Source organism: Giraffa tippelskirchi, chromosome 7 (assembly GCF_054371585.1).
Source record: "Giraffa tippelskirchi isolate mGirTip1 chromosome 7, T2T-mGirTip1v1.2.pri, whole genome shotgun sequence".
Classification (NCBI taxonomy): domain Eukaryota; kingdom Metazoa; phylum Chordata; class Mammalia; order Artiodactyla; family Giraffidae; genus Giraffa; species Giraffa tippelskirchi.
In genome coordinates, this window is record NC_137281.1 from 8,839,890 (window position 1) to 8,867,380 (window position 27,491).

Genomic DNA, 27,491 nt, shown 5'->3' on the forward strand with positions numbered 1-27,491 from the left:
AGGGGAGATCGCACACAGCCCCCCCAGGGTGAGAGGCGAAGCCCAGATGCCAGGAAGGGCTTGCCCTCACAAACTTGAGAGGGGAGGCCCCTCTGCAGACAACACGACAAACACAGCACGAGGCAGCTGGGGCTGGAGTTTATTGCAGGTGGATAGATGCGCACGGAGATTCAGGGAGGGAGAAGAAGGGCGGGCTGAAGGCTCCGTGCTCAGAATGCTACGGAGGAAAGAGCAGGAGGCGGTGATCAGTATGGGGTCTGCCAGATGGTGGAGGACCCGGTCTGACGGCGGAGGAGCCGCGAGGGGCGAGGCCCAGAGACGGCTCCCCTTCGCCCCCCATTCTTCAGGATGACGGCTCCGCAGACGCTAGACGATGTCATGAAGAAGGAGCCAGACACCAATTCCGGACCGGCGCATCCGCGGTGAGGGCGCCGGGCTCTCGAAGGCTGGCGGTCCATCTTGGGTGAAAAATAAGGTTACCCGGGTCCTCGCCCCCCCACGGCCTCCGGTGTCTTCCCCAGCGTCTGACGGCTCGGGCGGCGGTGGCTGGGGTCGCTGTGGCGGCGGCGGCGGCTGTGCGGCAGCTCGAGCTGGGGTCTCGGCCCACCAGGGGCTCCCAGGAGGCAAGAGACCGAAGCGGAGGCGGGCGCCGGGGCAGGCAGCGCACCCGCGCGGGCGCCGCAGGGAGAGGACTGCGCGCTGGGCGGCGGGCCGGCTGGGGCTGCAGGGGGCCGCGTGGGAACCCAAATGAGACCGTAGTAGACAGCGAGCAGCACGGCAGCCAACGAGACGCAGAGAAAGTAGGCGCAGACCGGGGCCAGGCGCAGCCAACGGCCCCGCTGGCCCTCGCTCAGCCCGGCGCCACCCGGGCTCTCGCCGCCGCCGCCCACGCAGCTCGTGCCCCGCATCCCCGCAGCCCACTCGGCCCGGAGCCACAGCCCGCACAGGCCCCGCCCCCTCCGGAGGACCGCCTCCGCGCTTAACTCTCCCCATCCAACCCCGCCCCCGCCAGCGTGGCCACGCCCCCGCGTGGGCGGCCTCCTCCGGGCTCTAACTCTCCCCCGCCCAACCACGCCCCCGCCAGCGTAAGCACGCCCCCGCGTGGGCGGGCCCCCTCCGCGCTCTGTGCCCGCCCCACCTCAGCCTCCGGCCAACCACTATCAAGCTAAGGCTTAACAACAGCGTTCTGACCCCACCCCAAGCATGCAATACCTTGCTTTTTCTCAAATGTTGGTCTCGGCCCAGCCGACTCCTGCCAGGCTTTGGTGTTATGCCTGCCCCGGAGCTTACCTCCTCTCTCCTCCTCCCAGCGCCCTACCCGTCCCCTTTCGGGACTCAGACTTCTCCCCGGCATCTAGCTCCGCCGCTCCCTTGCCAAGCTCAGGCCTTTTAAGTCCTGCCCCAGTTGTAATTTGCCTTTGGCCAAGTTAAACGCTACTCCAGCATTCAATTCCACCGTCTTCTTCCCCTATCCTCATCTATCTTCAATCCAGACTCCGCCTCTTTCTCCTCACCCCACTAGTTTGAGCACCCCATTCTAAACCAAGCTCTCTGCTGCTGGCTGCGCCCCACACCGGCGTTAGGGATTCCCATCTAAATCTGCGCTGTGGTTCCACCTCACTTCCTAACACCTTTCCTTGTTTTTACCGCTATTAGAATGCGGGCCCCAAACATCCTAACCACGCCCCTCGTTGGACGTGCCTCTTCCTCCACATTCTGTGTATTCAGGTCTAAACTCAGACCCCGAAGCTCCAGCTCCGCCCCACGCCCCAGTCACGCCCCCTTCCCATCTCCTTCCCCACCACCCTCAATTTCTCCCTCTAAAGCCATGGGGTCCAAAATGGGCTCCGGGGAGGATAGAGCACAGCTCGGAGATCCAGACTAAGCCCCTCCTGCCGCCCCCTCCCCATCAAGGCGGGGAAGCGTCAGTCCCCTCCCAGCAGCGTCTTCAGGAATTCGGGGAGGCCTGTGGGGTGAGGGGGAGGGAAGACGTATCAGGGGGGTGGAAGAAGAAACAGCCCCTTCCTCCCGCCTCTGCCGCCACGAACAAGCCCGCCAAGCACAGCAACCCAGCCTGCCCCCGCCAGAAATACAGTTCAAAGGTTAGCGGAAGCACTGCATTTAATAGGGACCAGCCGGCAGCCGGGGAAATCAGGTCCTTCAAGAGTCACCGGTTATTAAGCCATGCCCCAGATTTAAGCTCCAGGAGGCGGAAAACGGCCCGGGAACTGGCACCTAGGCCCCCATGGCCTCCAAAAGTGGGTAACTCGGGGATGTCTCAGCCACGCTGGTGCCACGGCGCCCCCTATTTGAGACTGGACTATTGCCCTGGCCCCACTCGGTTCACTATCCCTGGCTCCTCCCTCCGCCCTTACATTTAACCCTCTCCTGGCTGGAGTGGCGGAAGCAGAGGGCAGAGGAGCGAGGCGGCGGAAGGTTAGTGCAGAGCGCGGAGGCCGCAGTCAGCCGGCGCGGTCAGCGGGCGGCCCCCGGTGGCGAAGCGGCCGCCACCACTTTGCAGAAACGCACCCTCTGGAAGTCGGCGATCTCTGCCGTCTCTTGGCCCTCGGGGTCCGCCTCTGCGAAGAGAAGGGGCGGTCACCTGAAGGCAACAGTAACCCCGCCCCCCACTGCCGGACCCGGGACACCCTAGCCCCGCTCCTCCGCCCCACCCGACGTTAAGCGGTTTACGAGTCTCCGGCTCCTTTAATCCCCGGAGAGGACCTACGCAGCCACACACCCCCCACCTCCGCAACAGAACCCTGTTTACAATCGAACACATAATCTGATACAGCGAGATCGCAGTCACGTGACCCAAAGACAAAGCGCTTCGGGTACCCCGGCCTCGGCCGCCATCCTAAACTTTGTCCTCTCCCATCCCAGCCCCACCCCACGGACATAAGCCAACTCTAGCAAGCCTGCCCTACAGGATCTACCTCCACTTCCCCTGCCCACCTTCTGAATCCTAACCAGACCTTCCTTGGCTCTGCCCCCAAGTCCTAACCCCTACTCCTCGGGGAGGTCGGAGGTCCACAACCCAGCTTCCACCTGGTGGAGGAGACTGGGTTCTGCCTGTTGCTCCAGGTCCGCTAGACGCCACAATTTTTACCCCAGTATTTTATGTATTTCTATTCTAATTTACCTCATTTACTAATTTACACCTCAAAACTGTAACCACGCCCACAGCTGGAACCATTACTCCTCCCCGGTTATTTTTGACCGACTTGTATTTCAAATCCTGCTCTAAGCTCCTCCCTATCAATTTAACCCACCCCCTTGTTTCCAGATTACTTTCCAGAACCCCTGGGGTAGCCCTCTACCTCCTAATCCCACCCTGGCTCCACCCCCTCACCCCCACTCAATTCCCAGTGGCTCGGCCTCCTCCTGGAAGTCCTCCCTATAGCTCCACCCTCTTGACCCTGGATTCGTTCCCACCCAGCAGCCTAGCCCCGCCCCCCTCACCTCATCTCTGGGCCATGATGGAGACGCATCCACTCCCTTCTACTCCCCCCAAACCCTCCTCCCCTCAACCCAAGAGAAAGCTGAAGGAAAAAGGCCACCTCCACCACCCCAGCCACTCCCCCAACCTGGAGCTGCCTCAGACCCCTCTTCTTCAGCTTTCTGGGTTCCTGGGGCGCTGGGCCCTCTCTCCAAGGAGGCAGGGGCTGGCTGGTCACCTCCTGGGGAAGGGGGAAGCCCAGTCAAGCCCCTTCCCCTCCAAATACCCCCACCCACCCACGACAGAAGGCCCTAGGGGAGTGAGAGGGGGTTTAAGGACACAGGTTGAGGAAGTGATCTCTTTATTGGGGAGGGCACTCTGAAGGGCTCAGGGCAGGGCAGGATCTGGGGGTGGGCCTTCTAGAGAGGCATGGACCATCCTCCCTAGCCACCAGGGCACACAAGGTCCCTGGGTCCTGAGGGTCCCCCATGCACCCCTCGAGCACACACACAAGCAGCCAGCTTCATGCATTTTCAAACGGCCAGGCCTCACCCGGAGAGACAGCATCTGCCGGGTGGGCGGTCCGGGGAGAATTCAGCTCCATCTCTTCACCCCAGTCGGACACAGGCTGGTGGCCCCCAGGGGGCGAGAAGGGGCTGGAAGGCGTGGCAGGGGCCTGGGGGAGTGGCAGGGGCTCTTCTGGCCTGGCAGGCTCTTTGTCACGGTGTTCCCTGGTGGGGCTCCTGCTGGGCTCGGCCTCCTGGGGTTGGTGATCTCCAGCTGGTTCTTCTTTGTCATCATCAGCCTCCTCTTCTTCCTCAATCTCCTCCTCCTCGTCATCCTCACTCACATCTTCCCACTCCTCGTCCTCCCCCTCATCCTCCCCCTCATCCTCGCCCTCCTCTCCCTCCTCCTCAGGAGGCTGATGGGCAGGGGCCGGGGTCTCAGGCAGCTGTGAGGAACACAAGGCAGGTCAGAGAGAGGCTGCAGGCCCCAGGCATCCCCATGCCACCTGCCGGGAGCTGACAGCCCGCCCTACCTGCGTGGGTGCCTCCTTGGGGGGAGCAGGCTGAGGGGGCTCGGGAGCCGCAGACACAGCCTCCTTCGTCTCCCAGCGGTCATCGTGGTCACTGGAGGGGACAGAGGAAAGGAGTAAAGCCCAGATGGACAGGAGGAAGGGGCTTCCCACCCCAGGCTCCTCCCCAAACACAGAGCTGCAAAATTCAACAGGTGGAGAGAGCAGGTCTTTGGGATTTCCAGACAAGGAGCCAGCAGGCTAGAGCACCAAGGAGGAAACAGGGCGTATATCCCGGGTGTCAGAGGTGGCCAGGTAGAGAGGGGCCAGGTGGGCAGAAGAGGAGACAGGTGGGAGGGGAGGAGGAAACAGATGAAGGTAAAGCGACAGCCAGGCCCCAACACCCCGGAAACCAAGTGCCTGACCCACAGGGAGACAAGTGCCCGAGAGACAGACAAAGCCAAGAAAGGACAGAAATACCCCCCAAACACACAAGTCAGAGAACAACCAGGGGCAGAGCCACACAGCCCCGCTGGGGCTGTGCACGTGCAAGGGGAAGGGGCCCCCACCTGTAGGCACGGGGGGCTGCCTTAGGCTGGGGTCGGCTGCTCTTCTTCTTTCTGCGGCTGACCTCAGTTTTGTGCTGGGACAGGAACTCCCTGAAAGTGGGGGGCTTGGGGGGCCGGGCCCAAGCCTGGTCATCTGCAACAAAACCCAGAGAAAGTCAGAGGTGAAGGGCACAGTACAAGCTACCCCCACCCTACTCTGCCCCACCCCCCCCGGCCCAGCCAGCTGCCTCACCCCACCCAAGAACTCCCACTCACCATAGCGGTGGGATGGTTCCAGGGCCACGGCTGGGCCATCCTTGAACCTGGGGAAAGAGAAAGGGGTGAGCAGGCAGCTGGTGGCACAGGGAGAACAGGTAGGGCAGGAAGAGTCATCGGGGGAGGTGAGGGCCACGGTTCGAAATCAAGATCACAGACAGCAAGGTCATCAACCCGAATGGGGGAAGAGTGTCACTGAATAAAGCACAGGATCAGGTAAAAGACAAGAGGCAAATGTGACGTGGTAGTACAAATGCAGAAAGAAAAATGATCAGTATTTGACAGCAATTCCCCACCTCAACAAAAATGCGAAAGTACAATATCCCCAGCTTCCTGTCCAGCCTCCTCTCCCATCACTCTCTCTCACCTCCCAAGCTTAGCAAGTTCTCCTACCACACAGAGCTCCTGCCTCACGGCCTTTGCACATGCTACTCCTGGGGCTCGCTTCCTCCGATCTCTCCAGGGCCCACCCCGTTACATCCTTCAGGCCTCAGCCTAGAGGCCTTCCTAAACTTTCCAATCACATATTATTACATACATTGTGCTGCGTGCTAAGTTACTTCAGTCATGTCCAACTCTTTGCGACCCTATGGACTGTAGCCCACCAGGCTCCACTGTCCATGGGATTCTCCAGGCAAGAATACTGGAATGGGTTGCCATGCCCTCCTCCAGGGGATCTTCCCAACCCAGTGATTGAACCCTCATCTGTTTTCTCTCCTGCATTGGTAGGTGGGTTCTTTACCGCTAGCGCCACCTGGGAAGCCCAATTACATACGTTATCTAGGTCTAAAACAGTAGCCTCCAACCCTCTCCCTACTCTGCTTCACTATTCTTCAGCATCTGACATTAGCTCTATTCACTGCACAATTTGCTCTATTCAATGCAAACATGAGACTTGCTGCAGGCTGCTTTGGGGACATAAGAGAAAAACAATTACTTTCTCTGTCTTAAGACTAAGAACATCTCTGCAAAAGCTCACCTGCCTCCCCCCTCAGAAAGATCAGCTACAACATCTGCAAAATGTTTCTCACGCTGGCAAAGGCTTAGCTCACAATCCAAAAATAAATGCTCCGACCTCCAGGCAAAGACAAGATCCTCTTCTTTAGCCAGCACTGTGGCAAAGGATAGAGGATGATGTAAAAACGACAGCTGTCCATCTTAAGATTGCCTTTCAGCAGCTCTTCCAGAATCTTCTCCGCCTTTGCTATGGCAGTTAGTCCTCCTATGGATGATGCCTTCACTTTAAGTTTGACTACTGAGATGTTTCCTGGGACCCAAAAGAGTCAGACCTGAGGATAATAATGCCACCGGGATAAGGTGCTTGGGTAGGTGGCAGAGGTTAGAGGGATGAAGGGAGGATGCCAAGGGGTCATCGCTGTAATTCTTCAAGCCCTCCCTGCATGAGAACTCACATCCGCACCCTTGGCTGTAGAACCACTGCAGTACTACCTACAAGAGTGGGCAGAGTTTAACTTCCTGCCACAGTAAGGTGGGGTCGCTGGCTAACAGAACGGGGAAGCGTGTCACTCTCCCTCCTGCACATCTGCCAATACTATGGCCAGTGCTTCCCCCAGTAGCCCCTTCCCTCAGCGCGAACCCCAGAATGCACACATACAGGGTGGAAGTGAGTTCAACCCCAGCTGGACCGACAGCTTCCAGTCCAGCCTGAATCAGCCCAACTTAGAAGACCCGTGAGCACAGGAGAAAGAAATGTTTCGGGACTTCCCTGGCGGTCCAGTGATTAAAAATCCACCTTCCAGAGCAGATTTGGGCTCAATCCCTGGTCGGGCAACTAAGATCCTACAAGCCTTAGAGCAACTAAGCCTGAGTGCCACAAGAACTGAGCCCAGGCACCCTGGAGCCTGCGGGTCACAATGAAGAGCCTGCACACCATAACTAAGTCCCGACGCAGCCAATACCTAAATAAATAAATGGTTGTAAAAAAAATATGGCTGAGTCCTTTTGCTGTCCACCTGAAACTACCACATTTGTTGTTATATTGGTTATGCCCCAATACAAAATGCTTTTGGTGTTTAAAAAAAAAAAGGAAAAAGAAACGCTTTTCTGTGCCCCCGAGATTTGCTGATGGTTATGCAGTGTTACCTAGCTTGTGCTGATACACAGGACGAGAAAACCGAAAGGCCAAGGAGTCAGAAGTCAGGGCCAAGGTCGAGGAGCCCCACAGGGGTGGGCAGGGCGGAGACTCACATGCCATCCGTCTTCTCCGCATCCCACTCCCGCCGCCACTGGCCGGTGGGCTTGCGGTGCCTCTGCAGCCGCTCCTGGTCGATCTTCTCCCGCTCCTGCTTCCAGCGCAGGTACTCGGACCGCTCTCGGCCCGTCATGGAGAGCGTCATGTCTCCGGCGCCGCCCAGGCCGGCCCGGCGGCCCTGCCCCCAACAGATGGGCAGTCAGGTCTCCGCCCACCTCTCTCCCCCCTGCACCCCCTCCTTGAGGCCTCCAAAGCTCCTAGGTAGAGCCCCTGGCTCAAGGTCACAGGAGGAGCAGGTGACAGGGTGGAGATCAAAGTCGTATCTGCTCACGTGGCACCTCAGAGAGGCCACCCCAGATCCTTCTCTATTCTCCTTGCCCTCACCTGGCTGGGCTGCAACCATCTTCCCAACATTCAGCATTATCTGCCATCTCATTACATGGCCACTGATTTAGCCCCATCCCCTAAAACAGCACCTGGCCCCGGGCAGGTACCCAGTAAACATCACTAACGTTAGTAAGGAGGAAAACTACACTAAAACACATCATAAAGCTACACACAGAAAGCAGTATGGCTCTAGGGCAACCATCAACCGGAGGGAAGCCTGAGCACAATGCTGCAGCCTCTCCCCGCTGTGTCCTGAGCTGCTGTGCCCGGCATTCAACACACATCCCTCCCCGTGGAACCCAGAGACTGGCTGCTGGGCAGTACGTCGGGGCCCAGGCGCCCGCACCCACCTGCCGTTCCTGCTCAAGGCCATAGCGCACCCGCTCGAAGTCAGGGCCCCCCCAGTTGCGCCCGTGCCGGCGGCTGCCTTCCCGGCGGTCCCGCTCAGGCTCCTCCAGGGGCCCACTGCGTCGCCGGGGGTCGTCCAGGAAGTTCCGCACCGGGTTGGGCTCCAGCACGCCTTCCTGCGGGCATGTGGAGTTGGTTGGGGGTGGGGGTGTTGGAGTGCTCCCCCGACCCGGCAGCTCCGCCCCGCCGCCAGGGGGCGCCCGTGGCACTGACCCGCTGGTTGCGCTCATACTCTGCAATTTTCTCCATCTCCTCATTCATCTTCTCAATGTTCTGCTTCCGCCGCTCCTCCCACTCCTTGTTGGAGGGAGGAAGGGAGGACAGAGAGAGAGAGACAGGGCCTCAGAAAGAACCACTTAATCCGAGCGTTTGTCACCATCTGAGGCACTCTCCTTAGACCTGTTATGCAAGGCAGCCCCTGGCAGGCACCTGGACACTGGCTCTCTGCATGTCCTGTCAACAGTTAACCAGTAAGCGGGACTCCACGTGCCTAGACTTTTTCTGCAAACAATACAGTGTATGCTGTACACCCACTTTCCTTCTAGGGTCTGGAATTTGGGTGTGTACTAGGCAGAAGAGACCTATGTGACCAGCTTCTTATGCCTCGGATAAGAAGCCTGGGCACTAGCTCTCTAATGAGTCCCCAGTAGATGAACTTTGACATATGTTGTCAATGAAGAACAATTTAGTGCAGCCTATGTGTCTTTGGGCTTCCCTGGTGGCTCAGTGGTGAAGAATCTGCCTGTCAATGCAGGAAAACACAGGTTTGATCCCTGGGTGGGAAGATCCCCTGGAGTAGGAAATGGCAACCCACTCTAGTATTCTTGCCTGGAAAATCCCATGGACAGAGAAGCCTGGTGGGCTACAGCCCACGAGGTCGCAGAGTCGGACACAACTTAGTGACTAAACAACAATTTGTGTCTCCACTGGACGCGGACTCTTGAAGGCTAGCCCCTGCTATCCTCCAGACTCTGGCTCATGGGCCCTTTCCCTTTACTGATTTTGCTTTGTATTCTTTCCCTGTAATAAATCTCAGTTGTTAATCCTTCTGGCAAAATGCTGAGCCTGGGAGAGGGGTTGGGGACCCCTGTAATGGCTGCCACAGTAACAACTTGACAGATGGCCAAGTGACCCCCACGATCCATTCTCCTCCCTTTCTCAGGTAACAATTTGTCCCCCCTGGGTGGTAACAGAATTTTAGATAAGTATGTGCCCAAGATGCTGGGAACATTTGCACTTCCAAGACTCAGCATACAAGAGAGAAATAAACTTCTATTTGATTGATGCCATGGCACTTTGGGGTCTTTCTAAACATCCTTACGCAACATTGAGCACCTAATCTGACGGTTTCTATGCCTGATGTCACATGATGCTTGTGAAAACCTTTAAACCTGATTTTCATTCCCATTTAAGAGTGAGAACCTGGAATCTCCTAGAGGGGAAGTGAGCTGCCCAAGGACAGGGAACTCATAGAAAGTTGTCCCCTAAGCCACGAGGCTGGGCAACTTCCCACTCTGCTAATCTGCTGACAGCAGGTACAGTAAGAACCTGACCGCTCCCTACCAACTAATTCAGGGAATGACACAGAGAGAGCATGTGCGCACGCGCACACAAATAAGGAAAGCATGCGCACATGCGCGCTGGACAGAACCCGGCAGATAGCACCAGAAAGTGACAAAGGGAAGGGAAGGCAGATGACCAAGCACACAGCAGAGCGCAAAACGGGAGACATAGAGAGAGAGACAGGAGAGTACCCACAGCGCTGGTCTGGGGGAGAGAGGAAGAAAGGGCAGAGATGAAAAAGAGCTGCAGCGAGAGTCCAAAAAAGAAAACGGAGACAGTGAAAGATGGAGGAAGGAGAAAATCCATTTGAGAGCAGAAACAGAAAGAGCGACAGGACAACGCTGAGCCTCCCCAACAGGCTTCAGGCAGACTTCAGCCCCCTCTCGGCTCCTACCTTGGATCTGCGGTCGGCAGTCGAGGCATCCCCACCTCCAGAGAGGTGAGGGGACCCCCTGCCCCGACCCCTCCGGCCGCGGCCCCCAGCACCTCCACGAGGCTGCTCCCCAGGACTGTCTTCCCAGCTGCGGGATGTCCGGCCCATGCCTGCCCGGCCTCTGTGCTGAGGGGGGATCCGGCCTCCCTTGCTGACCCCTGGAGGCCGAGGGGTCCCTGGAGACCTCCGAGAGGGACCCAGGTTCTTCTCCTGGAAAGGGGGGAGGGGGTAGAGGACGGTCACTGGGGCAGGGAGACCAGGACACCCCAGGCCCAGAGGGCGGCTGCCAGGATCGAGGCCCCCACAGGCCTGGGGCAGCTGGGAAGGCTCTTAGGTCTCAACTCTCACCCCCTCCCTGTCCTCACGAGTTCCCACCCTGGAGTGGAGCTCACCATTTCCACTGCCACATTCTCCTTTTCCACTGAGCGGCCCTTCCGGGGAGCTGTCACTGCTACTCCCTCCAGTTCAGCTTTTTTCCGGTCCTCCTCAATCTCCTAGGAGATCAGAGATAGCGGGTATCAGGGGTCCTGTGTACCAGCCAGATTTCTGCACTCCCCTGACTATCTCCAAGTCTGCCCCAGTGCAGACCTCTGTCTAGAGCTCTAGACAAGAAAGCTGGTCACTTCTTCCCTCTAACCACACCAGGCTGTTGCCCTGCTCAGACCCTCTGAGCCAGTCAAAGGCTCCCCCACAGCCAATGGGGCTCCACAGGGTGTGGTCTCGTTACCACCCCATCCTCATCTCCCACTCTCTCCTCTCGCTCGCTGTGACATTCTCACTGTGCCTGGAACATACCAGGCTCAAACCTGCCTCAGGGCCTTTGCACCTGCTGTTCCTTCTGCCGGGAATGCCCCTCCCCCATAGATTCTCCAGTCCCTCACCTCCTGCAGGTCTCTGCTCAAAAGTTCCCTTCTCAGGAAGGCCTTCCCTGACCAGCTCGCCTGCCATTCTCCACACACCATCTCCCACCACCGCCCCCTTCACAACATGACATTATGTCTATTTTGCTTCTTATCTGGCTCCTCCCCATAACAGAATCTACTCCAGGTCAGGGATATCTGTTTTGTTCACTCATGTATACCCCAAGCCTGGAACACTGCCTGGCACACAACAGAGGCTCAGTATCCTTTCTTTTTTTTTTTTAAATGAATGAATGCACAAAGAATGAATAAATGAAACCTACTCCTCCTCCTATCTCAGGGACAGCCCCACCATCTACTCTGGCACCTGTGACAGGGACCTGGGCCTCATCCTGGATCCTCTCCTCACCTCCCACCACCACCCATCAGTCACTGAGTCCTTCCTAACAGCCCTGTCCCAGGCCAGGCACCTCCTCTCCATATGGCCCCCCACCCCGCGCCCCCCGCTGAAGTCCCTGCCCCAGTTTCCTCCTTGTCTCCAGTGTCCTCTCCTCCCATCTACCACCACCCAGCAACCAAAGGAGTTTTCCTACAAACCTATTCTGACCTGGCCCCACTTCCACTCAAAGCCCTCGATGGCTCCCCTGTGTCCTTAGGAAAAAGTCCAAACACTTAGCCTTATGGCCTTCTGGGCCCTGCATGGCCGGGCCCCAGCTGGTCTCTCCAGGTCAATATCCTCCAAATGACCCTCCAACTTTAAGCTCCAAGTTTTTGCACAAACTGTCCCCTGTGTGTGATGTGTGTTCTGCTCTCCTTTTCAACTAGCTGGGACTTCCCTGGTGGTCTAGTGGTTAGGACTCTGTGCTCCACTTCCATAGGCCTGGGTTCAGTCCCTAGTCAGGGAACTAAGACCCCCACAAGACTCATGGTGTAGCCCAAAAAAAAAAAAAGACTGGCTAACATCTACTCACCTTTCGAGTCTCAGAATCCCCTCCTCCAGGAAGTCCTCCTTAATATCCCCCAGGCTGGGTAAAAAGCCCCCAACCCCCAACCCCCTCTTACCCGCCCCGGGCTCTCACAGAACCCTGACCTCCTCCATCCCAGCGTGGCTTACTCTGGCTCATCACTGACTGAAGCCATGGCTGGGCCCCTACTGGCCTGTGAGCCCTGAAAGGCAGGCCCGGGGTCCCCTCCATCACCGCTGCTGCCACAGTGCCACTGAGCAATGGGCCCTGGTGAATATTTGTGAACGAACAAACGAATGATGGAATGAAAAGACGAATTCCAAGCTAAGGCCCTCAGCTTTTACCCTGACAGTGATGAGGAGTCATGAAAAGATTTTAAGGAAGGGAGAGGTGAGGGAAACTCACTGCGGGGAGGAGAGGGGATGGGGTCTCCCAGGGCGGGGCTAGGGCACCTGGTAGCGCCGGATAAGGGCCTCATTCTTCCGCCGAAGAGCCTCGATCCTCTTGTCCAACTCAGCATCCTTCTCCTCCTTCGATTTCAGATCCAGTGTGGCTGACTGAGAGGAGCAGACAAATAAGAGGCTGAAAACCTCTACCCGCCCCAGGGTTTGCGAGTCAGGAACCTCTCCTCCCAAGCCCCTTGCACCAAAGCTCAGATCTCAGAGACCCCCACTTTTCTTCTCACCATTCCACGAGCAGAGTGGGACCTGGGTCCCAGCAAACCTCCCCTGCAGAATCCGGACACAGCACTGGGGCTCCTGAGGGCAGAGGGAACAGAAGGACTAAGGTCAATGGCTCTACTCAATCTGTCTCTTCCTCTCCCAGACTGGGGGCTCCTCAAATGCACACACTGCACGCACGCACACACACACATACTCCCTTCATTCCAAGGAACACACACACACCCCCTTCACTCCAAGGGACACACACACACACACACACACCCTTCACTCCAAGGGACACACACACACACACACACACACTCCCTTCACTCCTAAGGGACACACACACACACACACACACACCTTTCACTCCAAGGGAATTCTCGCCCTCACTCCCAGCCCACCCCCTACCAGGAAAAGTTTAGACTCAGTCCTCCCTAGAGGGTTTTGGACCCATTCGTTTCCTATGTAAACAATGTAGTCACACACACCCTGGGAAAGTTCTGGGCCCGCCCCACCAGTTAGGGAAACACCCCACACTGCCCCCTACAAAACGAAAATCCTAGTTCAGTCTCTACACGCCTGTGCTGGCAGTTTAAAACCCAGGCCTCTACCCCAAGAGAGCTTTAGGAAGAGCCTCTCCCACGACCTGCGCAAGAAAGCCCGACTCCCTGTGCCCAACCTGGTGCTGCTCAAATCCCGCTTAACAGTCTACACCTGACTCTTCCCCAGGAATTTCAGCGACGTCTTATAACCCTACACTCAAAAAATAGTCCGAGCCCCATTCCTATTCGCTGCCTCTACTCTCAGGGATATTAAAGCCCCGCCCCCAGCACCCCCACGAAGATTCCTCCAACAGACGCAGGACCCCCTGGCGAGGCTTCCCGGGTCTGGTTCGGCCTTCCGGGTATTCACCCTCTCCGCCCTCACGCGGCTTTCTAAGGAAAAGTTCCAGTCTCCACCTGGTCCAGAACGCCACAGCCCCGCCCCGAAGAGGCAAACTTCCCGGCCCCGCCTTTCCCGCCAAACTTCTGACCCCGCCCACATGCGCGTCACGAATCCCACCCCCTTCCGGCGTCCAACGGCCACGGCCAACTTCCTGGCCCCGCCCACAGGAGCCCCGGGCAGCAGCCTAAACCCGCCCCCTCCTCCTCGCCTTCTGGCACCGGTCCCGCCCCCGGCTTGCCAGCCAACACTCTGGCCCCGCCTCCGACTTGCTGAGCCCAGCTTCTGGTCACGCCCCCTGGCTCCGCCCCCACCCCGCACGTCAGTATCTGGCCCCGTCCCCGGCGCCCCTAAATTCTGGCTCAGCGGCCCAGTTCCTGCGAAACTTTTTGGCTCCGCCCTACCGGCGCCTGGCCCCGCCCTCAGCCTTGGGTCAGCCCCCTGGCCCCGCCCCTGACTTCCTGGACCCACTTCCAGGACACGCGAAACTTTCCGGCCCCGCCCCTAGCCCGCCGGGTACTATTTGGCCCCGCCCCCAGCCCAGGCATAACTTTTTTCGGGCCCGCCCCAGCCGCCCACTAAAGCTCCGGACGCGTCCGGAGCCCGGCCCACCCAGGCCCGGCCCCGCCGACGGCCCGCCCCCTCAACACCCTTCTAGCTTCCCATGTGGGCGTCCAGTCCCCGCCCCCCGCGGAGTACTCTGACCCCGCCCCCCCGGGCGGCGGGCTACCCCGCCAGCGCCCGCGCCCGCTCCCCCAACGTGGGGCGTCAGGCCCCGCCCTCTCCGGGCGCGCTCCCGGCCCCCTCCCCCGGTCACCTGTCCCGGAGACCCCGCGGCGTCCACGACTCCGGCTCCGTCGGCCTTCGCGTCTGCAGCTCCCGGGCCACGCGCGTCACTTCCTGCCTGCACCACGTGAAGAGGGGAACTAAAGCGGGTTACTTCCGGTCTTGTAAACCTGTTTCCGTGAGCCTTAAAGGCGCGGCTCTCCTCCCCCCAACACCCCCTCCACCCACCCCTCTCCCCGGGTGGAGGCGGGAGTGGGTTGAGCAGGTGCGTAGAGAGTTCTGCAAGCTTGTTCTACTGTCTTCTACCTGAATGACCTCCTTCCAGAGGAAACACCATCCTCTCTCTGGCCTCTACTTGCGTCTCCTTTTTCCTGGTTCCTACAAGTAGGTGCCAGTCGCTGGACTGACTCCTGGAAGCCTGACCTGCCAGCTTGTGCTGGGCGTTGGGCGGAGGGTCCCCCACCCTCCTGCCAGTGAAACCTTACAGTTAGTTGTAGGAGCTCACAGTTTTCAACGGAAAGAATCTCTTCTTCATCCTCTGAATCAGCATTGAGTGCCAGCTCTGTATTGAGGGGATGGGGAAGTGGGGGGTAAGGTGATGAACAAGGTAGACCCCATCCCTGGACTCATGAGGGAAGGCACAAGTACATGTGAAATGACAGAAAACAGAACTGTGGGAGGTGTCTTGAGAGTGAGACGAGGATAGAGTGAGAGGGGGTGGCTGTCCAGGCAGGGGACGCAGCCTGTGCAAAGGCCCTGTGGTGAGGGAACTTGGTGCATTCTAGGGACCTGGAAGATGCTCAGAGGAGGATCTGCTGGGTTTGGCTACAGAGTCAAGAGGATTACATACATTAAACAAAGCTTAGGCATAATTTACCTGTTGTTACAAGTGATGATAAATACTATGGAACATTCTTACAGGAGGTGATGACAGTTGTAAGTGGGCAGACCAGATTTTCTGAGATTGCTGATAAATTTAGTTTGTGGTTTAAAACATGGAAAGGGAAAATACCTGGCAATCCACTGCCCCTATATGATTATCATTAACAGCCTTTCAGAGACCTTCTCTACACATACAATTTAATTCTTAAAATTCGCCAAGAATTCCTGGTGGGCTAGTGGGTAGGACTGGGTGCTTTCACTGCTGGGGCCCACGTTCAATCTCTGATCAGGAACTAAGATCCCACAAGCCTCGGGGCACAGCCACAAAAATAAATAGATAAATAAAAATGTTTCAAATACCTACCAAAATCACTGCATCACCTGCTTCAGTTGTGTATTCAAATGTCACCTCTTCTTAGAGGTCTTCCTTGAAACCACTCATTTGAAAATTTCGAAACCTCTCATCCTTTTCTCTTTCAATTTTATTTTTCCATCTTACTGTTTACCCTCCAAACTACCATGTTTCACTTTCTTTTCTTGTTGTTCAGTCTCTAGGTCACGTCCTACTCTTTGCAACTCCGTGGACTGCAGCACCCCAGGTTTCCCTGTCCTTCACTATCTGTTTGCTGAAACTCATATCCATTGAATCAGTGATGCCATCCAACCGTCTCATCCTCTGTCACCTTCTTCTCCTCCTGCCTTCAATCTTTCCCAGCATCCGGGTTTTTTCCAGTGAGTCAGTTCTTCACATCAGGTGGCCAAAGAATTGGAGCTTCAGCATCACCATCAGTCCTTCCAGTGAATACTGCAGGTTGATTTCCTATAGGATTGACTGTTTACTGACTTTTTTCTTGACTATATTGTCTGTGTTATGTCCCCAGTACCTCCAACAGTGCTTCATACATAAGAGTCTCTCAAAACCTATTTGTCTAATGAATGAGTGATTTTTTGGCGGCGGGGAGGGGGTGCGGAATTTAGGTCGCCGACCAGGAACTGAACCTGACCCTTGGCAGTGAGATCGAGGAGTCCTGACCACTGGACCACCAGGGAAGTCCCTGACTGAATCTTGGCTAGTACTATTATTTTCTTCTTTGTTTATGAAACAAAACGTATGCACTGAAATTCTATACCTTGAAGTTAGCCATGGATGGTTGACCACCTTTTAAACTGCCATGTGAAATTCTGTCCTACAGATGAGCCATAATTTAGTCCATGTGGTCTCATGGATGTTCGTATTGTTTCCAACTGGGGAGATTGCCAACAATGCAGCATTGAATTTCTACAGGTACATGAATTTCTGTTGAATCTCTATGAGTACATGAACTGTGATCTTGTTCAAAAAAGGACTCCTAATGTCATGATTAAGGCTGTTGACTCTGAAGCCAGAAGATCTGGCTTTGAATCCTGGCTCTGTCACTTACCAACTGTGTGATCTTGGGCAACACGCATAGGAAACTTCTCTGGCCTTCATCTTCTCCATCTGTAAACAGAGATTATAACACCATCCTACTGTTTGTTATGCAGAATTCAGTGGATTCATGAATTAATTGACACCCAGTGCTTGGCCTGAAATATTGTAAATTCTCAGTAAATGGAGACGATTCTTCTGGCTTCTAGGAAGGCAGATTGCTGAATCAGAGGTTAACTCCCATTTTTATTTTCCAGGGGAAAAAAAATGAAGAGAGGTGTACCCAGGGTATGTAGAGCCTGAAGTTTATACCAAGTTGGAAACCCTTCTGAAAAAAAAAAGAGTAGGGAATTCCCTGGTGGTCCAGTGGTTAGGGCTTGGTGCTTTCACTGCTGGGGGCAGGGTTCGATCCCTGGTTGGTGAGTTAAGATCCCACAGCCTTAAAAAAAAAAAATGTACAAGACTGCAAGGGCACCTCCCTGGGTGTTGGGCGAAGCTGTGGAAATGGGGGGACCCAAAGGCTTGCACTTCCTCCGTTTCACAGGAAAGCCACCTCTGATGGTGGCCACTCAGGAAAGACCTAGTGCTCACTTCCACTTTTCCAGGCAGGACAGGGGCGCATGGTCCCCTGGCAGCCTCACGTACAGGGCTATTCTCACTCTTTGATCTTTGCCAATATCATAGCCAAAGAGTCTGTCTCAGTGTAGTTGATTAAAAAAGTGAAACTTCAGGCTTCCCAGGTGGCTCCATGATAACGAATCCACCTGCCAATGACAGACACACAGGTTCGATCCCTGATCCCGGAAGATCCCACACACCTCGAAGCAACTAAGCCCATGAACCACGACTACTGAAGCCCACACGCCCTAGAGCCCATGCTCCGCAACAAGAGAAGCTACTGCGATGAGAAGCCTGCGCACTGCAACTAGAGAGTAGCCCCTCGCTCACCACAACTGAAGAAAAGCCCATGCAGCAATGAAGACCCAGCACAGCCAAAAATTAATTAATTATTTTTAAAAAGGGAAACTGAGCACTTTGGGTATGTCTACTGGGGATGAGATGAGATGGAAGTGTGAGCCAGACCTTGAGAATCCCTCGTCGGGACACTCAGCATCTACACCAGAACTCTGAGCAACGAAGAGAGTTCTTTATAATCTCCACTTTGCAAAGGAGAGCACAGAGGCCCAGTAAGAAGAACTCAAAAGTCCGCCAAGCTACCAGTGCCTGGGTCCCTGCCTGGAGCGAAGCCACGGGTTCAGGCCCCACGTGGTCTGGATCCCTTTGCTCCTCCCAGACGGTCAGAGAGGTGAGCATTCTCACTCCCATTTTTTATTTTTATTAAAAGAATTTTTTTAATTTAGTTTTATTTCTTTTGACTGCACTGCTGGGGGTTCTGGGATCTGAGCTCCATAGCCAGGGATCGAACCCATGCCCCCTGCTGTAGAAGCTCAGAGTCTTAACCACTGGACCATCAGAGACGTCTCTATTTTTTTTTTTTTTAATTTTTAATTGAAGTATAGTTGATTTACAATGTTGTGTTAGTTTCAGGTGGGCAAAGTGATTCAGTTCGTGTATATATGTTGATATATTATAAAGTGAGTGACCCTGGTGGCTCAGATGGTAAAGAATCCACCTGCAATGCAGGAGATCTAAGTTCGATCCCTGGGTCAGGAACATTCCTTGGAGAAGGGAATGGCAACTCAGTCCAGCATTCTGGCCTGGAGAATCCCATGAACACAGGAGCCTGGTGGGCTACAGTCCATGGGGTCGCACAGAGTTGGACACGACTAAAGCAACCTAGCATAAGTGCTTATACATATGTGTCCCTTTTCAGATTCTTTTCCATCATAGGTTATTACGAGATACTGACTACAGTTCCCTGTGGTCTCCAGTAGGCTCTTGTTGTTTATTGCTTTTATATGGAGTAGTATGTTCACTCACGTTTTAGACATGAAGACTCAGCTGATGGTGCTGGCCCCCAGTCACCCAGCTGTTCAGTAACCGACCTGGAATTTGAACCTGGGGCTGCCTGACCCCAGAGAGACAGTGAGGAGAACAAGTGATATCTTGGCTCTAAGACCAGGTTGTCTAGGTTCAAATCCCTGCTCTGCCACCTGAGCTGTGGGGCCACAAGGAAGTCACTTAACTTCTCTGAGCCCTAGGGTCCTCATCTGTAGAGTGACAAATATAGTGTCCACCCCAGTGGGCTACCGGGCAGGGGGTGATGTAGGCTGAATGGTAATAGTAGTTTAGTTGCTAAGTCATGTCCGACTGTTTGCAACCCCATGGACTGTAACCTGCCAGGCTCCTCTGTCCATGGGATTTCCCAGGCAAGAATACTGGAGTGAGTTGCCATTTCCTCCTCCAAGGGATCTTTCCAACCCAGGGATCGAACCTGCGTCTCCTGCACTGCAGGAGGCTTCTTTACCACTGAGCCACCAAGGATCCCATAGGCTAAATAGTGGTTTCCAAAGATACCCAACTTCTGATCCCTGGAGCCTGAGAACGTTATGTTTATGTGGCAAAAGGGACTTTGCTGATAGGATCAAGTCAAGAATCCTGAGATGGAGAGATAGCCCTGTACCATCCACCATCGGGCAGGACCCAATGCCAATCACAAGGGTCCTTATAAGAAGGAAGCAGGATCTTCCCTGGTGGTCCAGTGGCTCACACTCCATGCTTCCAGTGCAGGAGGCCCGGGTTCAATCCTTGGTCGGGGAACTAGATCCCACATGCCACAGGGGGTGACCAAGAAATTAAAATAATTTAATTACATTTTTCAAAGACGAGAGAGGGAAGCAGAGGGAGATTTGACAAGGAAGAAGGCCACGTGCCGATAAAGCAAGATGCTCCACTGCTCATACTGAAGAGGGAGGAAGGAACCAGAAGTCAGAGAATGCAGACCGCAGCTGGAACAGCAGCTGGAAAAGGTTAGTGAGCCGATGCTCCCCTCAAGCCTTGAGAGGAGTGTGGTCCCACCGACACCTTGATTTTGGTCCAGTGAAATCGATTTTGCATCTCTGACTCCCAGAACAGTAAGAGAATACACACGTGTTGTTTGATAGACGCAAGAGGCACTTAGCACTGTGACCAGGGACTTCCCTGGTGGTCCAGTGGCTAAGACTCCACACTCTCAATGCAGGAGGCCGAGGTTTGATCCCTGGTCAGGGAACTAGATCCCACATGCCACAACTAAGAGTTCACATGCCACAGCTAAAGATCCCACATGCTGCATCAAAGATCGAAGATTCCAGGTGCCACAACTAAGACCCAGCGCAGCTAAATAAATTAAAAAAAAAAAACAAAACCTGTCCCCAGAGCACATTAAATGCATTTAACTGCCACTATTACATTTCTGTTGGACTTGCCTGGTGACTGAGTTGGTAAAGACTCTGCCTGCAATGCGGGAGACTTGGGTTCGATTATATTTCTTTTACGTGTAATACCACTGGCCACATAACAGGCCAGCTGATGGTCTATGAACATGTCACAAATGTTTGCTAACTTATTGATTAGAAGGATACTCTCTTTTCATCTGTGTCATAGTCCTAAAAGGTGGGTGCCTTGTTTATACCCATTTTACAGAAAGAGAAGACAGGCTCAGTGAGGCTGCTCCATCCACGGTGTCACAGCTGCTGAGCGGCTGGATTGGTGTCAGATAACAAATGACCACAAACAGTGTGACTCAAAATAGCCGACATACATTCTTCCCCAGTTCTGGCGGCCAGAGGTCTGAAATCAAGGCATCAGTAGAGATGCTTCCTTCTGGAGGCCCTGCTTCTGCCCCAGCTTCTGGAGGCTGCCAGCAAGTCATCCCTGTGGCTTACAGACCCATCACTCCAGTCTCCACCTCAGCCTTCACCAGGGCTTCCTCTCTGGATTCCTCTGTATCTTTTTTGGCTGCACTGGGTCTTCGTTGCTGTGTGCGGGCTTTTCTGTAGTTGAGTGGGGGCTACTCTAGTTGCAGTGCACAGGCATCTCATTGTGGTGGCTTTTCTTGTTGGCAGTGCACAGGCTCGAGGTGCATGAGCTTCAATAGTTGTGGCGCATGGGCTTAGTTCCTCTTTGTCATGTGGGATCTTCCCGGACCAGGGATCAAACCTGTGTCCCCTGCGTTGCCACATGGATTCTCATACACTGTGACACCAGGGAAGTCCAATAAGGTCATGTTTTGAGGTTTCAAGTGGACCTATCTCGGAGGCCACAGTCCAGTCACTGCAGTGGCGGGGTCAGAATTTGAACCCAGTCCCCAGGCCCGGCCAGCCTCCACGTGGCCCATCCTCCATAGAGTCCCCCAGGCGGAAAGAGCAGATTTGAGGTTGCCCATCCCTCTGCTGACCTCTCGGGCCGCCTCTTTCCCTTTCTGTCATCCTCACCTTTTACGGTCTCACCTCCTGGTTCTCAACAGGGAGGACTTTCCCCCCCAGGTGACATTTGACAACATCCAGATCATCTTGGATTAGGGAGAGGGTCCCCCTAGCATCCTTTGGGTCAAGGCCAGGAAACTGCAGAACATCCTCCAATGAACAGAACAGCCCCCACAAGAAAGACTTATCCAGCCCGGAAAGTCAATAGAACCAACGCTGAGAAACCCTCCTCTAGCCATACGGAACAATATTTTCAGCTCCTTGAAAATAACACGCTGTCCCTCATCTGGGCTTTGCAAATAAGCCATTCCTCTTGCTTGGAACACCGTTCTCAGCCTCCTCCTCTGGTTAGTCTTCATCCTTCAGAGCTCAGCTCAGATGTCACCTCCTCCAGGAAGCCCTCCTTTGGGACTTCCCTGCTGGTCCACTAGCTAAGACTCCACACTCCTAGTGCAAGGGGACTGGGTTTGATTCCTGGTCAGGGAACTAGATCCCGCATGCCGCAACTAAGATGGAAGATCCCACGTGCCCCCACTAAGACTCAGTGCAGCCAAATAAATAAATAATTTACAAAAAAGGGAAGCAAGGAAGCCCTCCTTGGCAGGGTCAGCCTTGAGGAGCACCTGACCTAGCCTCGGGTCAAGCAGGACAACCCACTCCAGTGTTCTTACCTGGAGAATCCCATGGACAGAGGAGCCTGGTGGGCTACATACAGTCCATGGTGTCGCAACAGTCAGACACGACTGAAGCGATTGAACACGCATGTGCCACATACATGTGTTCCCCAAAAGATATGCCACGAATCAGAATGTTCATAGCAGCTTTAGCATAATAAAGCCCCTCTTAGGGGCTATTTGTATCACCCCAAAATATATACGTTGAAGTCCTGACCCCCACCTCGGGACCCCAGAGTGTGACCGCATTGAGACAGATTACCTGTCTCTCGGCTCTTTGCCAAGGTAATTAAGTGAATATGAGGTCATTAGAATGTACTCTAGTCTAGGATGACTGCTGTTCTTATAAGAAGAGGTGATTAGGGGAAGTTCCCAACTCTCCAGCGGTTAAGACTCAGCACTTCCAACACAGGGAGCGTGGGTTCAATACCTGGTAGGGGATCTAAGATCCCACATGCCCTGTGCTGAGGCCAAAAAATGAATGAGAGGTTAAGACACACACAGAAGACCACTGGAGCCCACAGAGAGAAAGTGGCCCTCTACCAGCCAACGAGAGAGGCTCAGAAGAACCCAACCCCACCAAGACCTTGATCTCAGACATCCGGCCTCCAGAACTCTGAAAAAACAAGTATCTGTTATTTAGGCCACCCAGTCTGTGCTACCTCCTTATGGCAGCCCTAAGCAGACTAACCCAACCCCAAACCAGAAGCAACTCAAATGCCTGTCAACGAAGTGGATAGTCACACTGTGGTGTCTTCCTACCCAGGAATACTATACAAAAATGAAAACGGGGACATCCCTGGTGGTCCAGTGGCTAAGGCTCTGCGCTTCCAATGCAGGGGGTGTGGGTTCGATCCCTGGCCAGGGAACCAAGTTCCCACGTGCTAGTGAGGTGCAGCCAGAAAGGAAACAGAAACCAAACGGTCTCTAACGTTGCCCAGCAACATGATGAATGTCACAAACGTGAAGCCGAGTGACAAGAGCCAGCCAGACATAAAGGGGCATATACTTCGTGGTGCTGTTTGTCTGAAGTTCTAGAAAAGGCAACATTAATCTCTGCTGTTAGCATTCAGGATAATGGCTACCCCGGGGGAACAGTGACTAGAGGGGGTCTGAGGGAAGTTCCCAGGGGTAATGTCTGTGTCTTGTATCACCATCCCCCATCTCGGACCCTGGGCAGGGTGTACTTACATGGAGTTTCGTGTGTGGGATTTTGTGAGCCTTACAAAAGCATGGAAGTTATGCCTCAGTTGAAGCAACGTTTTCAAGCATTTCAAAAGGAAAATTTGAAAGTTCAAAAAATAATCGTAAACAATACTTTGTCTTTAACGTGAAATGGAGTTACGTCCTAGTATTAGCACATAGGTAATAGACTACAGCCTACCAGGCTCCTCCGTCCATGGGAGTTTCCAGGCAAGAGTACTGGAGTGGGGTGCCATTGCCTTCTAGGTAATAACAGAGGGCCTGAAAGTCTGTAGGAAATTGGACAGCCTGCAGGGTACTTCCCCGGTGCGAGTTTCCCACTCGCCACCAGGGGGCGGTGTGGCGCGCTCCCCGCCGCTTTCCACCCGAGACGCGTTCATTCAACCATGAAACCTGCTTGAACCATGAAACCTGCTTTGCGGAGGAGACTTGATCTATTTTTTTTCAACCTGTGAAATGGAAAGTAGAAGGTACAGCTGTGTCCCTGCCGTCATGGAGGTGACTTTCAACCAAAGAAAACAGACTGTAAGTAGCTAAACAAATGAAGACGTAAAAGGAGAGCTGTGGAGCAAAATAAGGCAGAGTGAGGGGACAAAGATGGTCCTGGAAGGCTTCTCGGAGTAGGTGACATTTCAGTAGAGATCAGAGTGAAACGTGGGGGCAAGCCAGGTGAACATAGCCATGTCCTGGGTGAAGAAAGGGAATATGGTGGCTCCATTCTCAGCTGTTAAGATAGAAAGGGAGGCTGAGGCAGGCCCATCCAGGCCCAATAAGAGGCACTGGGAGGCATATTCCCTGACACAAGCTGTGCAGGCAAAGGTACAGAAAAGACGAGCTCCTATGAGCCCGGGGAAGCAAGGAGGCAATCAGGGAGTCCTGCCTGGAGGAGCCCTCGCAAGACTCAAACCTTGTGTTGTGGTCCCTGGGTGGGTTGGAAAAGAATTTTCAGACAGGAGGCAGAACAAAAGGACAATAGAATTTATGAAAGTGGGAGACACTGTTACAGCAGCGGGCCAGCTCAAGGGAGTGCGACAAAGAATATGGGTCATTTGCCTGTTTTTATAACCAGGGAACAAAAGAATGGGCTGGACTGGACGTCTTGTGAGCCCTTTGCTGATTGGATGAGGTATGTATACTTTCCCTATATGGGGAAGAAGAACAGGACAGATACCTTTAGACAAAAAGGGACAAGCCATGCTGCCTAGGAGGGCTCAAATATTCTGCACCAGCTGCAACCTGGAGGGAAAGGCAGGAAGGGTCTGGTGCTTTCTGTTCCCTTGTTCTGAGGCCCTTTGGGCTTATCTTGTTCTTTTGCCCTCTGGGCACCACACCTTGTAGGCCCTCTGAGGTGACTGAGTGAATATTTTGTTTTATCATGATTGTTTTAAGATCTTGTCTCTGTAGCCCCAGGCCTTAAAGAGAGTCTGTGTGTGCCTGCTAAGTCGCTTCAGTCGGGAAACTGTAGCTCTCGAGGCTCCTCTGTCCGTGGGATTCTCTAGGCAAGAATACTGGGGTGCGTTGCCATGCCCTCCTCCAAGGGATCTACCCAACCTAGGAATCGAACCCAAATCTCTTATGCATTGGCAGGTGGGTTCTTTACCACTAGCACCACCTGGGAAGCCCCAAAAGGAGTTTGTACTAACATTTAAAGTCTTTCTTACCGCTGAGTTTTGTTGTTGTTGTTGGGGGTTTTTGTTTTGTTGTTTTGTTTGTCTTGTCATGCTGCATAAGGAATCTTAGTTCCCAGACCAGAGATCGAACCCACGTCCCCCTGCATTGATTTATTGGAAGCGTGGAGTTCCAAATGCATTGACCATTGGACCACCAGTGAAGTCTCTCTGTGGTTCTCTTTTGTTCCTCAGCAACTCATTCCCAAATCCTGGTAAAAATGGTACTCTTGCAATCTCCATTTTATAAAGCAGGATACCGAAGCCCAGAGTCCTTGTGAGCTGTTCAAGGTCACACATCCCGCTGGGATTTGAATCCAAAGAGATCCTTCTGACTCCCAGAGCCCACACTACCACCTCTATAATAAGTTTTTGTAATTATTAGTTGAGCATAGACAAGATACTTAATCTTTCTTGCCTCGGTTTCCGCTTATGTAAAATGGTGCTAATGATGGCAGGCTGTGAGGATTAAACAAGATGATACAGTTAAAGTGCTGAGAACAGTGCCAGACACACACTCTATGTGTAGACTATCATTGTTATTATCCATCAAATCCACACATAGCTACTGAGCAAATCATGTAGACTCTACTTTCAAAATAAAATCTCAATAAATCCAGAATGCTACACTGCCCACCTTCACCTCTGGCTTCTCAGTATGGTCAGAAGGATTTAACCAGGGTGGATGTGTAAAGCGGTGAGTTGTCACAGAGTTTGGCACATAGTAGGTGCACAGAATGTGGGAATTGGCATTATTATGATTATTATCATCATCATCCTGGCCTTTTTATCCTTCCAGCTGCTCAGGACAAAACCCTCTAAATTCCTCTCTTTCCCACACGTCCATCAATGCCTCGGCCAATCCCATCGGCTCCACCTTCAGCCTGACTCCACAGTACCCACTCTGGGCCAGTCTCCACCACCCCAACCTGTGCTATTACAATCGCATCCTCCCAGGGCTCTCTGCTCTCTCCGCCCACAACCCTACAACCTGTTTCCCACTTGGCCGCCAGGGGGCGCCTTAAGAACGAAGTCAGCTCACCTCCCGTCTCTGCTCGGAACTCTCCAATGGCTGCCACCTGACTCAGAGTAAAAAGTAAAGTCCTCACCACGATCTAATTCTGTATGGACTTCACCTCTCATCCCTCTCTCTTTACTCACGCCCTTCCAGCCCCACAGAAGCTCCTGTCTCTTCTGGACACGTCCACTCTGGCCTCAGGACCTTTGTACCTGCCCTTCCCCCTGCCCTTTGGGCTCTTCCAACAGTACCACTTTCTCTGGAAGACCTTCCCTGGTCACCGTGGTGATTAAGACCACTCTCAACACTCTCGGTCCACCTTCTCTGCTTCTTTTATCTACTTTGAGACTCACTTTGTATTGTTAATTTTATTATCCATTGCCTTTCTCCCAGGAAGGCAGGGATTTTTGTCTCTTTTCTTCACTCCTGTGTCCCCAGCGCCTGTAACAGTGCCTGGCATAGAAAGTCAAATCTTTTCTGAATATAAGAATAAATGAAGGGCTTCCCTGGTGGTCCAGTGGTTAAGACTTTACCTTCCAACGTAGGGGGTGTGGGTTCTGTCCCTGGTCGGGGAGCCAGGAGCCCATATGCCTGGCAGCCAAGAGCCAAGACGTAAAACAGAAGCAATACTGTAGCAAACTCAGTAAAGACTTTAAAAATGGTCCACATCAAAAAATCTTAAAAAGAAGAAGAAGAAGAAATGACCGCAGACATCTGGGTGATTACTAGCATTCCCTTCTCACATGTGAACCCCTAAAGGGCTCCATTCACCAGATATGTGACCTCAGGCGGCCGACCTCAAGGTTCTGACCTCAGTTTCCCAGTTGTAAATGGTATAGAAAATAGTCTCTGTCTCATGGGGTTGCTGTGAGGATGAAATGGATTCCTATTTGCCGCACTCGTGAGCTGGTGACATCGTGAACTGCAAAGGTTGGGTTTTTACGCGGAGCCTGCGCTTCCTCCTTTCGCCGCTCGGGGGCAGCAGGCGCCCAGCGGATTCACCGGCTCGGCCCGCGCGGGATGAGGAACGGGGGCAACTCCGGCGGAGGAAGCTGATGAAATCCAAGCCAACTTGCAGTGAGCTCATCCCGCCCGGGCGCCTCCGGAAGCCATGGGGCCTCCGGGGCTCCGCCTGGCCCGAGCGATAAAACTCCAGTGCTGAACCAGGGAGGGAAGTCCTTCCTGAAGTCTGCCCTGCGTGGGGCCTGGTGGCTGAAGCCTGGGTTTGCGGGGAGGGGCGAGGGTGAAGTAGCGAATGGTCGGTCCCCGGGCTGCCTCCGCAGAATGAAAAGTGAATTCTGAGCTTGGCTGTGGGAGTGAGAGAGAAAGGGGACGGGGAAGGGAGGGAGACAGAGCCAAGACGTGGGAAGACGCAAAGATGGGGAGACTGAGGCAGAGGAGGGGGAGACGGAGAGATAGCCCGAGAAAGCCTCAGGAGGGACAGAGACAGGAAGAGAGAGATGGGGAGAGAGAGATCAAGGAGAGACAGAGGGGGAGGTGGGAGACAGAGACGAAAAGAGAAAGAGACAAACGAGGACACACACAGGGAGAAACAAACAAACGGGGACGGCAGAGGCGGAGAGAGTCCTGGCGAGTGGCCGAGATGGGGCAGGAGAGGGAGATGGAGTCAGGGCTGCAGAGACCGAGGTGAGTTTGGGGAGCGGTGGGGTGAGGGCGATCCGGGAGGGGCACTCGGGGTCAGGGTCGCCTGCAGGGGCGGGCCCTGCGGGATATAGGCGGGGCCCCTCCCTACCCCCCCATCCCCACCGCGGC

The 27,491-nt window shown here is 54.2% G+C and overlaps 2 protein-coding genes and 1 long non-coding RNA gene across 12 annotated transcripts; 1 reads left to right on the forward strand and 2 right to left on the reverse strand.

Annotated features, from left to right (window-relative positions):
• Positions 1-122: 122 nt before the first annotated feature.
• CCDC9 (coiled-coil domain containing 9) lies at positions 123-27,491 on the reverse strand. Of its 10 annotated transcripts, XM_081515519.1 has the most exons (16): positions 26,252-27,491; positions 26,072-26,159; positions 16,803-16,861; positions 15,005-15,061; positions 14,531-14,639; positions 12,792-12,864; positions 12,559-12,663; positions 10,674-10,775; positions 10,243-10,491; positions 8,499-8,582; positions 8,228-8,401; positions 7,487-7,668; positions 5,279-5,325; positions 5,024-5,156; positions 4,479-4,569; positions 3,784-4,391 (listed from the first exon to the last, which is right to left on the reverse strand). In XM_081515519.1, exons 3-16 carry the CDS (start codon positions 16,828-16,830, stop codon positions 3,963-3,965), a joined length of 1,863 nt encoding a protein of 620 aa, XP_081371645.1. In that variant the 5' UTR covers positions 16,831-16,861; positions 26,072-26,159; positions 26,252-27,491; the 3' UTR covers positions 3,784-3,962. The 10 variants fall into 10 exon arrangements, with proteins under 10 accessions (XP_081371644.1, XP_081371647.1, XP_081371643.1 ...); XM_081515518.1 differs by lacking the exons at positions 14,531-14,639; positions 15,005-15,061; positions 16,803-16,861; positions 26,072-26,159; positions 26,252-27,491 and adding exons at positions 123-458; positions 2,530-2,579; positions 3,588-3,680; positions 13,684-13,758 and having other exon boundaries at positions 3,992-4,391; XM_081515521.1 differs by lacking the exons at positions 14,531-14,639; positions 15,005-15,061; positions 16,803-16,861; positions 26,072-26,159; positions 26,252-27,491 and adding exons at positions 123-1,966; positions 2,530-2,579; positions 3,588-3,680; positions 13,684-13,758 and having other exon boundaries at positions 3,992-4,391.
• On the reverse strand, positions 477-908 carry INAFM1 (InaF motif containing 1). The gene has a single exon (XM_081515527.1). It carries the CDS (start codon positions 906-908, stop codon positions 477-479), a length of 432 nt encoding a protein of 143 aa, XP_081371653.1.
• Positions 13,836-26,229, forward strand: LOC145515341 (uncharacterized). The gene is made up of 4 exons (XR_014060848.1): positions 13,836-14,764; positions 15,930-18,095; positions 19,575-19,719; positions 25,500-26,229. It is a non-coding gene; the product is annotated as an uncharacterized LOC145515341 (long non-coding RNA).

Bases quoted from the DNA above. Each gene is read 5' to 3' on its own strand.
- CCDC9 (XM_081515518.1), bottom strand. The intron at 3,681-3,991 runs GTGAGGCCTGGC...CCCCTTCCCCAG, and splicing joins GGCAGATGCTGTCTCTCCGG to GAGGTGACCAGCCAGCCCCT. The intron at 459-2,529 runs GTGCGTTTCTGC...TTTTCACCCAAG, and splicing joins AGATCGCCGACTTCCAGAGG to ATGGACCGCCAGCCTTCGAG.
- INAFM1 (XM_081515527.1), bottom strand. From the start codon at position 908: ATGCGGGGCACGAGCTGCGTGGGCGGCGGCGGCGAGAGCCCGGGTGGC.